Source organism: Pleurodeles waltl, chromosome 12 (genome assembly GCF_031143425.1).
Source record: "Pleurodeles waltl isolate 20211129_DDA chromosome 12, aPleWal1.hap1.20221129, whole genome shotgun sequence".
NCBI classification, from domain to species: domain Eukaryota; kingdom Metazoa; phylum Chordata; class Amphibia; order Caudata; family Salamandridae; genus Pleurodeles; species Pleurodeles waltl.
In genome coordinates, this window is record NC_090451.1 from 140,046,112 (window position 1) to 140,058,624 (window position 12,513).

The window sequence follows — 12,513 nt, forward strand, 5'->3', positions numbered from 1 at the left end:
TGTATATGTGCATGTTGGGGTGAGGGTGGGGAGGGGGGTTGTGGCACCTTTGGGGGGTGGCAGGGGGGCACGGGGTGCGGGGGGAGGACTCGTGGGGGGAAGCAGGGGGTAGGGGAGACCCCTATCAGTGCCAGGGAAGGAATTCCGTGGCACTGATAGTGCCTACCGCCATGGATCTCATGGCAGTTCCCAATCACCTGAAATCCATGGCGGTATGCAGGGTCCTGATACCGTTGGAGGTCTAGTGACAGCTGCCGGGCTGGAGACCGAAATCTCCAGCCCAGCGGTCATCACCGCCATGACGGTCGGAATGGTGATACCGCCGCGGTCATAATTCAATTTTTTTTTTCCGCCGGCCTGTTTGCGGTCTTACTGCCGCTTTACCACCGACCGCCAGGGTTGTAATGAGGGCCAATATCTTTTGTCAAAGCAGCCTCCGCATTCCTCCAAATTTCAAGCCACAGTAGCACAGGGTGAGCTTTAATCCAATCCTCTATATAGAAGCCCAAGCTCACTGTGACAGATAAAGTGCAATGAAGATATGGGGACAGAAACGATTTTCCTACAAAACCTATTCTCCTCATTTTGGAAAGTCCCACACTGCATAATACCCCCTACCTCAGCCCCATACATGGCAATTGGAATACATTGGGAGTTATAAATTTGTAAAGGGGGGGAAGACGGCCGCCCCGGAGGTTGTGGGAGGCTGCATAAGGAACCTATAGCCTTGGAAAATGTGGTTCTACGCTGCACAATATTTGGTGCCCTAGACCTTCGAGCAGAAAAGGTAACCACAAGGTACGGAAAAGTAATAGTGCTACTCAGGCAATTTGACCCTATCAAAAGGCGTAAAAGTTGCTTACGTCTGGGGCCGCATGCCATAACGTGCAACTTTGTGAAATTTGTCTGCAGATGCAATGAGGCCATGAAATCCACAAAGGCAAATACAAACTGACGCAGTGCCCTGGGGGTGCGTGCCATGAGGACTGCGTCATCGTCATACAATAGGGACCATCATAGATTCTCTCTAATTTTAGGTACATCCGAGGTGGTATGAGTTAAAAAGGGGTGGAGGTTGTTGATGTATAAAATAAATAATAATAAAGGGGTCAGCATGCACCCTTGTCTCACTGCCTTGTTGATTTCAATTTCACCTGAAACCTCTCCCTGTGTACTGATGCGGACCCTGGCCTTCATATCTTTATGTATGAATGCAAGAAAGAGCACCAATGCTGCATTCAGGCCATGCAGAGTTAACAGGTTCCACAGCTTGGAACCTATTCCCATAGTCAAATGCAGATGATAGGTCCATGAATGTAATAGAAAGAGGACACAATTTGACTATTGTATATTTGCCCAAGACCAGATGTAAATGTATGCACTGTTCAATTGTTCCAACTTTATTCCTGAACCCATTTTGACAGGGGTATAAGACCGACTCGACCCTATTCCATTCTTTAATTCTGCTATAAATTACTCTCCCAAGGATTTTTGCTGACATATCTATTAATGATATGGGCCTATAACAACCCCGGAGTAAACAATCCCCCTTTTTAAATATGGGAACAATTATGGAAGTGCTCCAGGAATCAGGTATCCTAACAAGATCAAGATTGTTAAAAACATTAGTAAGGGGAGGAGCCCAGAAAGTGACAGCACTTTTTATCAAACCAATTGGAACATGTCCGGGCCTGGTGCCTTACTTCCAACACTTAAATTGATTGACTAGAGTCACCTAGAAGCCGAACAGCTGAGTTCTATCAATAACAAAAATATAATCTGAGGCAGGAGCAGCATAAATTATGGCAAAGTGCTCTTCCCAGGACTTACTAGTAATATGACAAGTAATGGAGTTCACCAGCTGATTTTTATGCCTCAACTGTGAGAAAACAGCCCAAAAGGATTTACCATTTTTCCAATTAGTTGCCTGCACTAATAAATCCCATTGTGACATCATTACCTCCTGCAGGCAAATGGCTGTAACCTTCTTGTAATGCTTGCACAGAAGAGCCACTAATGCAGCGTCCCTAAGTTTAGCAGCCAAAGCTGAGTGCAGTGCACGGTTCGCTACTGAGCAATCGTGATTAAACCATCTGTGGGAATTCACAATAGGATGTGAGGACTAAAACCCTGGTCGATGAAGACCTCCACAACCTGGTGGTCGATGTCCTCTTCCAGTAAGCATAGCTCCACCAGACCTCTTTGACCAGTTTTTTAAAGAATTGGATTGGGTCCTGCAATCTCCACATCAGCCGTAGGTTATCAGTTAAAGGTAGCAAGTAGTTAGCCACAACATCAATACTAAGGTTCAATAGCAGGGCAATTTTGATAGGGTTCTTATCACTAAAAGTAAAAGGGACAACTGCACCCTGCAACAATATATCCACTAGATTGCGAGTGATGAAGGCATAATCTATTATTGAGGTGCTGCCTCTGCCCCTAAAGGTGGACACTTCAAGGGCCTTAGAGCCCATGACTTCAAGAGCATTTACTAAATCAAGAGAGGCAAGGAAAGGCAACAGCTCCTCACTTCTGGGGTCGATTTTAAGGCGGCAGACGCATCACAACATTCTTGGTGCTAAGTCCGGGAGAGAGTCTTACATTAAAATCACCCACCAGACAGACATAAATTGGGTGCCCTTTCAGCGCTAATCCATCTGCCAGCTTGGTGAAGTAATTAAATAGGATGGGGAACTTAGTGTTAGGAACATTAATAAAGTCATTATTATAGAAGTTCACCAAATACAAACTCAGGTGATTCTTTACCATATTGGTTTGAAAACTACTATGTGGAGACCATAACAACTTAATATATCCCCCAAATGTTACTTTAACCCACGTGGTTAGTACTCTTGAAGCACGCCCATGATGAGAGGGAAGAGCAGGGACATTATAACATTGCTACACATCCACAATTGAGTGAAGTATGTCCCAAGTTTCCTGAAATAGGATAATATCATAACCTCTGTTAAATTTGAGCCAATCAGGTACATTAATCTTTGACCGAAGGCCCGCCACATTCCAACTGTGTATTTTCAAAGGCGCAGCCCCAGCCTCTGCACAGCAGGCCATAGGACTAGCAGTGGAGAAATGTACCAGGGGAATATCGTTACAAGACGTTGGTATTTGGGATACTGGTAACCCAAGCTGTAGTCATTCTACATTATTAAGTTCACAAAGGGGGCAAACATGTTTGAGTTCAAAAGAGACAGTACCCGATTGGGGGTACAATAGGCCCATATAGGGGGAATTGCTGGCTTTTAGAAAAACTCAAGGGGCAAAACAACAACCTTAGTGTCCATCAAGGTACTATATTCTTTCACCCTGAATATGTTCCTTACACAAGCTGGACTATTGAAGTTAGTTACAATACAATTCCCATCAATATATTTTCTCGATTGGCCAAGCTAGCCCACCCTTCTTACCATTAAAATCTCATTAAGTCCCCAAGCATTGAAATTGTTGGATTTAAGCAGCAAATGAACAGCACTCTTGCGGAGCTGGGGCCTTGACCCCCAACTGCCCAGAATTAAGAGGGGGGGGGACCCCTGCCAAGATCAAAACATAGGGGCAGGCTGCTGGGAGCAAGCTCAAACTATCCAAGTTAGGAGCCAGATTAGGGCTTGGAGCTACCTTGGTGGGTAAATTGATGGCTGAGTTAGTGGCTACCAGCTGAGGACCAGCAGGTGATGGATGTGGATTGGTATTCATAGCCGATGCCCCTAAGGTAGTAACAGGCCTGAAGTTCTCACTAGCTGGGGGTTCACAATTGACCAGAGTGCACACAATGAGATTATTGCCCAGGGTCTGTTGGTTGTCCCCAAAAGGGAGGCATGGGCTATCTCTGGCCATTACTGATGGCCTATTTCTGATATCCCCCATATGCTCCATGTGTTCAGTATGCAAAGAATTAAATGCATTAGTCAAACAGTTTTCAATTCTGTCCAGTCAATTAATGGTTTTAATCTCACCTCCAGGATACTGCAAAATGTCTCACATAGACTGGCACATAAAAGAAAGTCCTGAGGCACTAAATCATCACATGTCTGGGTCCCAGATGTTTGAAAATGCAGTTGGGACTGAACCCATGAAAGAAGCTGTCCTTTGCTGCTCCAATGTGAAGACGGTCATTTGCTATTTGCTACCAAACCCTTCCTGGGATGGTTTACCTCTTTGACTTTTACGCTGGGGGAACTCTCAGTAATTCCTGAAGTGGCCATAACAGGACCAACTTGTAAAACGTCAATACTATCGATAGTATTGTCACAGATACTTCTATTAGCATGCACTTGCAAAAGGATCCCCCCGCAGTCTCGATAGGCACGGGAGGCTGCGGTGCATTGCAACTATTATATGGAGAAGCACTAGCTAAAGGATTGTTTGGTGAAGTGCAATAACCCAAAGAGAGTCTACGCTCAGTTAGCTTGAGTTCATTAGCAAGAGAGTCCAACTGCCCTTTCCAACTTGCTATTAATTGTCACTGCGGGGCGTGAGACTGAACATGCCCCGGCAATTTTGCACTTCCCCAGAATAAGAACAACAAAAAGAGAGCCCTCCCCAGTAAACGCCACAAACCATAAAAATATCTTCACAAAGTCAGCAGTGTCCACTAAAAAGAGTTTGAAAGAGAGCGGGCCCAGCCCAGCCTTGTCCGGCCGAGAACAGGAACAGGCGGGTTGTTCTTGGCCCAGTCTTGGCTCGGGAGCTCCTCAATGTATATAAATCAGGTGCTTCTGGGCACAGTTAACACTGTGGGTGGTCTGGAAGCAAGGATTCTTGCTTGTAGTCCTTGGCACCTCAGCACCCCCTCAGCCTCGCTGTTTTTCTTCTCAGTCTCAGGTTTGTCTGAGGGAAAACACTTGATAGTAAAAGAAAAACACTTCTTCTGATCCCTGTCTCTCACTTGTTTGTTGAAGGTAGTACTTTAGGCCCATATTTATACTTTTTGACGCAAACGAGCACTGGCTTGCATCAAAAAAATTAACTGCCGGCCAACGCCATTCCTACGTGCCATGCAAGCGCAATATTTAAGGATTGACATTAGCTGCTGTAGGGGAAAATGGGGGTTGTGCGTCAAAAAATGGTGCAAGTCAGGTTTGAGTCAAAAATCATGGCTCAAACCGGACTTGCACCATTTTTTGATGCACAACCCACATTGAAATGACTCCTGTCTTAGCAAAGATAGGAGTCATGGCCCCTTGCCCAATGGCCATGCCCAGGGGATTTCTGTCCCCAGGGCATGGCCATTGGGCACAATGGCATGTGGGGGGCCCAAATTACGCTCCCCTATGCCACTTAAAAAAATAATAATAATACTTACGTGAACTTACCTGTACTTACATGGGATGGGTCCCCCCATCCATGGGTGTCCTCCAGGGGTGGGCAAGGGTGGCAGGGGGTGTCCCTGGGGGCAGGGAAGGGCACCACTGGACTGCTTCCATGGTCCGAGACTATGGAAGTGAGCCCACAGGTCCCTTAACGCCTGCCCTCACCCAGGCGTTAAAAAACAGCGCACATCATGCTGTGCGTCATTTTTTAAGGCCCGTCCCCTCCTGTGCGTCAAATTGACGTGGGAGTATAAATAAGGCGCACAGACCTTAAAGTAATTTTTTGTACAGAAACGCCTACCTTGCATGTAATTACCGCAAGGCAGTTTCCCGCATGCAAAAAATGACTCACACGGAGGAATTTTGACGTCGGGCATCATAGATTAAATATGGTGCATGGTTTGCACCAAATGTGTGTCAAAATATTTGACGCACATTCGGCACAATCAGAATATAAATATGTCCCTTAGTGTTCCTATCACCGATATGTCAGTCCTGTTCATCCCACGGCAGTTAATTGTTGGTGCTCTCTTTGTTTACATGTGCCCAGATGTGTCACGTTTTTCTGGGTTGCATAAAAAACATAAAAACCCTAATGGAAGTATCTAAAAAGAGACTTATTGTCTGTGTGTTTTTTTTTTTTTTTTAAATTAACAACAAAAAAAGAAACATCCTGGCGCGTACGGTGCTCTTTAAAAGCGGTCGGGAGAGTGCTCCAAAGTTTAGGAGTACCCTTCTCTCCCGACAAGGGACTCTTGCCACTAATACAGTCCCCAGCCCGCTCCTGCTCCTTTCCCTTGCGAAAACCACAAACGGTTACGCACCCGTGTCAGCCACGCTCCACGCTGGGCTGGGTGAAGCATCCTTCCGACGGCCTTCTCGTGGATACAAGTCGATTTCCGCCTCCTTCTATTCCAGGCCTGGTTCATCACGGTCCTTCGGCCATACCGCCCGATTCCTCGTAGTCATCCATTGGGCTTGCTACTTTCCTAACGCGCTGCTTCAGGTACTGCAGGCATCAGCTCATAAAAGATGGCTCCAGAAAGTGAAATATGTTCCAAAAAATAAAATCCAAGGTAAGGAGTTCCCAGAGGTGCCAGCTCCACATTCTGATGTTTTGCTGACGCCGATGTGGCCGGAATGCTTGATCCCTTCAGCCATGTAAATTCTGAAAACTTATAGGAAACACTCTGGCTTCAGGGTGACTTTAGAACAATCTGAGATGCTTAGTGTTGGCATATGCCGAAAGGTTAAAGGCAGACTTTCAAGTTGACACCCTGAAGCTGGGCCAATACTTAAATTACATTTTTGGGGATATACAGCGTGCCAAAACACCACTTATTGGTTGCTGCAGACTGTCGTTCGTTGCTTAACACTATTACTAGTGACCTACACAAAAGATTTATTTGTGCCTTTTTTGCATCATTTTTAACACCTGCACAGAGCAGGCGTTAAAAGGAAGCACTTTTTTATTTATAATGGGGCTCAATGTGCTTTGCATTTTTGATGCTAGTTTGGTGCTTTGCAGGAAACTGTTGACGCTAATCCTGCAAAGCACCAAACTAGCATCAAAAATGTTGATGATAGTTCCCGAACTACCACCATGGTGCGTCGAATCTTAAATACGGCGCACAAATGGTGTTAGTTGGGGAACTAACTGGTGGCATTGTGGGAGGGGGGGCGCTAAGGGGTACATGAAAAGTGGTGCTGCATTGGATATGATAACGCGTCCAGCCCTTATAAATTACCTGGACACGTTGGAGGTCGGTGAACCTTTTAGCCGAGTTGGGCTCTCCTCACCCTAGAATAGTTGGATCGCTTAAACCAATAATCAATAACTGTTGTAATCGATATCCATTACTCTATTACTAGGTCAAAATAACACATTAGGAATCAATAACTGTCCGTATTTTGACGCAACATGACCTTTCAGTCATGAATAACCACACCAGTTTATTAAAAGTTAATGAATTTATTTCCCTATATTAACAAAGCTAACACAATATATATGAGTCTCAAAATCAAATTATATATGTATACGAACATTACTAGCTGTCCATAACGGCAGAAGAAACGCAATCTAGGCAAAATCTGAATTATAATACACTCGGTTACGGCAATGCAAATCACTGTGAGTAATTGAATTTGACTAATTGCATACATCGGTCAGCATAACAAGATTTCAATTCAACATGGTGCGTCAGGTGCATACCTCGACTAACCTCTAATTGGCATTGGCATGTGGGGCTTCATGCAAAACGAATTTAGTCAACACAAATTTGGAAAACTTCTAGCTTGGGCCCTATCAAAATAGCAGTTGGTACCTAGGAAGGAAAACACAATGCATAATACAATTATCCTTTCATAATTACCAAATACAATCAGCATACAAGGAAAGCCTTCTTCCTTCAGGTACCGGTTCGATCAGCATAGGGCAGATTTTAATGGGGCAGAGTTAAGGGCAAGTTTCCTTGTAGCAGCAAGGAGAATGGGGCAAAGTTACTGCATGGGCAAGACGGGGCAAATTAAAGTTAAAGTCTCTAGGGTGAGAATTCTCAAAGTCTCTTTCTCTGGAATAGAGAAAAGGGCATCAAGATGTCGTTCAAGATAACGTCTTGCATTTGGCTTCAAAGATGGCATCAAGGAAAATGGCTGACTTCTCTTTGTCCAGTGGGTTTAAGTAAGAAACATTCCAAATTCTGCAGGGTCTTCCATTGGAGGGTTCATAGTGTGGCTTCAATTTGACCAATGAATAGTGTCTTTCTCCTAGTACTCATTTATGCATACATTGTCCTTGGAGCCTTGGAACACAAGTTGCAACAAAGTTTGCCAATTATTTCGGTATCAGTACTTTTATTGTCCGCACCTGCAGAGACTGACCTTGTATCAAAGGGGATGAAACCGGCCTAGCACGAAACCTTGGAGATAAGTGTATTAGTCATCTTCTACTGGAAAAACACAGAATAAGTCCCTTTTGTTAATAAAAGTGAAAACCACGCAGTTAAATTTGAGGCCAGGCGACTAGGCCAAAGCCTCTACTAAATTTAAGCTAAGCATAAAACAGTTTCAACAAGAAATCATAGCACATATTTGCAATTATGATGGATTACTACATTTTTCAATTCTTCATGATTAATTATGCTCGTTTATAATATTGGCAAACTACTCCGAGGGCACAATTTCCCACGTACATTATTTTTTTACTAAAATCACACTACATTATACGATTTTGGTTACATGATATATGAATATATGTTGGTCCTTCTTTTTCTGCGTCATCAGATGCAGCGCCACTTTTCTTAAATAAGGCCCTTTGAATGTTGGTCAGCCTTCCTCGCCACACTACTATACCCCACCACAAATGTCGCAGAGTACCCTGCCCACCAAAAAGACTGTCTGCCCAATCTATTTTAAATCATGCAGACTTTCAGGTTTCCAACAACGGTGTTCTTGTCAGCTTCACTGTTGGGAATCCCACAGCAAACTCGCGAGTTTGGTCCATCAATGTGGGTGCATCATACCATTTGCCCTGTTTAGAGCTGGCAGTCTGATGAGCTACAGTAGTGTTCTAGGGCTACCACATTTTCATCAATATTCTCTTTCGAGGATTCCAGGCTCCAAGCCTCACTGAAGTTAGGTTGTGTCAATTTGTACTAGTACTTCTCTGATATCAACACATCTAGAGGTAGTACGCTTTCTAAGATATGTGTCCCCATTCTCTCTTAGTAAATGTTCTGCCAATTTCTGATTCCAATATTTTCTGATCTGATGTTTGTTGCTAGGGGTAGCATGTGATGGGAGTTGGTATATTTCTGATAGGAATCATTTATTATTCTCTTTTGTGATCAGCTATTTTTCAAATTTTGTAAGCAGTGAAACAGCATGTGGATTAACTGCCTTGTTTGTAAAACATTGTCTAATTTGCAAGCAGCGCAGCCTTTTGGTCTCTAGTAAGTTATATTCTTTCTTCAATTAGTCAAGTGGTATTATACCAGTTAGTTCAAAGAGGAAACTTAGGCCCTGATTTATATTCTGGCAGAAAGGATACTCCATCACAATGACAACAGAGTACCCTATCCACCAATATAAACGTCCACCCGCCTGATTTAAATGTGAGTAGACCTTTGGTGTAATGACACACAACAAGCTTCCAGAGGCCTCGCTGCAATGGCCCATCTCACCATCACTACCTGGTCCTGCTTGGAGTTGCATGAGCCCTGCTGCTGGCCTCTACTGAAGTAAGTCCTAGTCCCCAAAAAGTACCCCCCACCTGGACTTTTGGCTGGTATCAGAGTGTACTCATGAAGAAAAGGTGAAGATACAGAAATATTGACTTCCCACAACCACAAGGTGACCCCTTCACACAGAGAAACGACCATCCATGACAACCACCAATGCAAAGCTCCTGCAAGACCTCAACAGTAGCAACATCTATTTAATCACTTCTATGAGAGTGCACTTCAAAGTTTTTCTAGCCAGGTTGAAGAGCTAGTTAAGAGCCAATTCACACATGTAAATAATGAAACCATTTTCCTATAGGTTTGGCCCTTTGGACAATAATATTCAGAAAGAAAGAAAGAAAGAAAGAAAGAAAGAAAGAAAGAAAGAAAGAAAGAAAGAAAGAAAGAAAGACACAAATGATAGAAGGGAAGAATGAGAGAAAAAGAAAGAATCAAAAGGAAAAAGCAAGGGAGAAGAAGAGAAAGTAAAACAAGGATAACTTAAATTCAGAACAATTTCAAATCGCCACAATCTGAAAGGCTGTGAAATAACAGTAGCCAGAAAAGCAAACTACTCCAAATGGAATCTAAAACAGAATTGGCAGGAGCTGAGATCTGTGAAAGGTGGTGGGTGCATCAAAGTGTCCTACTATTACATCAGGCTCTAATCACAAAGGCACCACTAAAGTAATTATAAAGTTAAAACCAAAACACTGGCACTAAAGGGAAGTAGCTTGTTTGTGAATGTGCTTCTTGTGAGAAAGCAAAATGCAGTCAGTCAAAGTGAAGATAACCAGTAGCTTAAGTAGGCTGAACCACTGCCCTGTGCTATAGGCTGTAGTGGGCGGAAGCAAAATGTGAAAGACACAACAAAAGACCAATGAATGAAGAAAGGTGGCTAAAATCCTCTACATGTCAGTATATTATACATATTTTAGTACAATCAAAAGGTTGCAGCTAAACCAGACTAAAAATGTGAGTGTAAGCTCCTCTATGGAGACTCCTTGTTCAAAGTAACATAGCTATTTTTATTTACACAAGAAAAGTCACTATTACTGTTTCTTCTATCCTCACCATCTGATTAATTCCCCCTTTCTACTTAACCCTTTTATTCATTATCTTTTTCACTCACTGGATTAGTATAAAGAACTCCTCTCAGCAGAAATTAGTTTCTTCCTTTCCATCCATAGTATTACAGTTTTAATCTTGTATTCTCTTATGTAATATTCAACTTCAACTAGTATATGTACAGGATGAATAGGCGATGTGAGAACAAGATGCTTGGAAACCCTTTGCTCTCCTTTAACAATTGTTATGCTTGTGTCAGAAGCCTTCTGCTAATAGGGTTTCATGGTCATCTCTTTCAAAAATAAATCATGCCATAATGAAAGACAAATTCAAAAGTTTAATTTACTTCTTTGCTTATACCTTTAAGCCGCCTGTAGTCAATGATTGTATTTTTGTTGTGCTCTCATAGACATTTCTCTCTTGTTCAAGATTCACCAGACTGTATCAAGTGCCCGGATGACCAATGGTCTAGCGAGAAACGCGATCAGTGCATTCCCAAAACGATTGAGTTTCTTTCCTTCCACGAAGCCTTGGGTTACATCTTGGGTGCTGTGGCAACAGCCAGTGCCTTGGTTCCGATTGTGATCCTTTTTGTCTTCTTCAAACACCGAGAGACTCCAATAGTAAAAGCCAACAATCGGGCACTCAGCTGCTTTCTTCTTCTGATCTTGTCTCTCTGCCTTCTCAGCACATTCCTTTTCCTAGGACACCCTACAGACATCACTTGTATGCTGCGTCAGGTTACCTTCAGCATCCTCTTTGTCATGTGTGTATCTTGTTTATTGGCCAAGACTGTCTTGGTGCTGATGGCATTTGAAGCCACATACCCAAACACCAACCTCAGAAGGGGTTTTGGCCCTAAGGTCCCAGCAATGATAGTCTTTACTTGCACACTTGTGCAGACTCTCATATGTGTGGTCTGGTTGGTCTCATCCCCTCCTCATGCTCAAAGGAACCTAAAATCTCTGATTGGGAAGGTGGTGATTGAGTGCAATGAAGGCTCCTCTCAAGCCTTTTGGTGTGTTCTAGGATATATGGGGCTCTTGGCTCTTGCTTGTTTCCTGGTTGCATTTCGAGCTAGAAAGTTGCCTGATAGCTTCAATGAAGCCCAGCTCATCACATTCAGCATGGTGACCTTCTTAACTGTCTGGACACTGTTCCTTCCAGCATACCAGAACACCAAAGGGAAGTACATGGTGGCCGTGGAGGTCTTCACCATAATCTCCTCCTCAATGGGTATTGTAGTTTGTATATTTCTTCCAAAGTGTTACATCATTTTGATCCGACCTGATTTGAACATCCGAAATCATATGAAGGGTAAGCTTAGTCATTGAGATCATGGAACTAAAAACATTCAGCCATGGGCCAAAAAGAAATTGGTGAAGGATGGACAAGTTCAGCAAGAGACTCGTTTTTCTAGACATCTCATTTGACATTGTGATCGATGCTGAACATGTTGCTTATCCTTCTGTTCTGCTTTTGCAATTCCTAAACATTGAAAATCTCAATGGTTACATAAATGGATTGTACAAATACCCTTTATAAAAATGATTGATTTGCTCTTTTACGGTTGAAGAATGTTCCACCATCTACCAAACTTGAGTTTTCTTACAATTGCAACTGGTATTTTGAAAATCTATTTATGAAAGTATGCTGTAAATTGACTCTTTTGTCAGGTGTTACAAATGTCTTATACAGCAAACTGTCCACAGCAATCAATAGACAAACGTCAATGTAAATCTGATTTTAGGGACTCTTAGCATTATACACAATACTTAACAGTTCCACTCAAGAGAACTGAAGATAATGCATAGATGTAAAAAATTGTTTTTGTGAACTTCGCCCATAAGATGGTACATCAGAAAGTTAAGTTAATCTGCCAGCCCCCACCACAGGTT

The 12,513-nt window shown here is 43.0% G+C and overlaps 1 protein-coding gene across 1 annotated transcript in view; it reads left to right on the forward strand.

Annotated features, from left to right (window-relative positions):
* The window catches only part of LOC138267095 (extracellular calcium-sensing receptor-like), an 85,369-nt gene extending 73,420 nt beyond the window's left edge, over nucleotides 1-11,949 (forward strand). Inside the window, exon 6 of the mRNA XM_069215943.1 lies at nucleotides 11,045-11,949. Within this exon, the coding sequence (XP_069072044.1) occupies nucleotides 11,045-11,949 (905 nt within the window). The remainder of the gene's footprint in view (nucleotides 1-11,044) is intronic.
* Nucleotides 11,950-12,513: the final 564 nt, after the last annotated feature.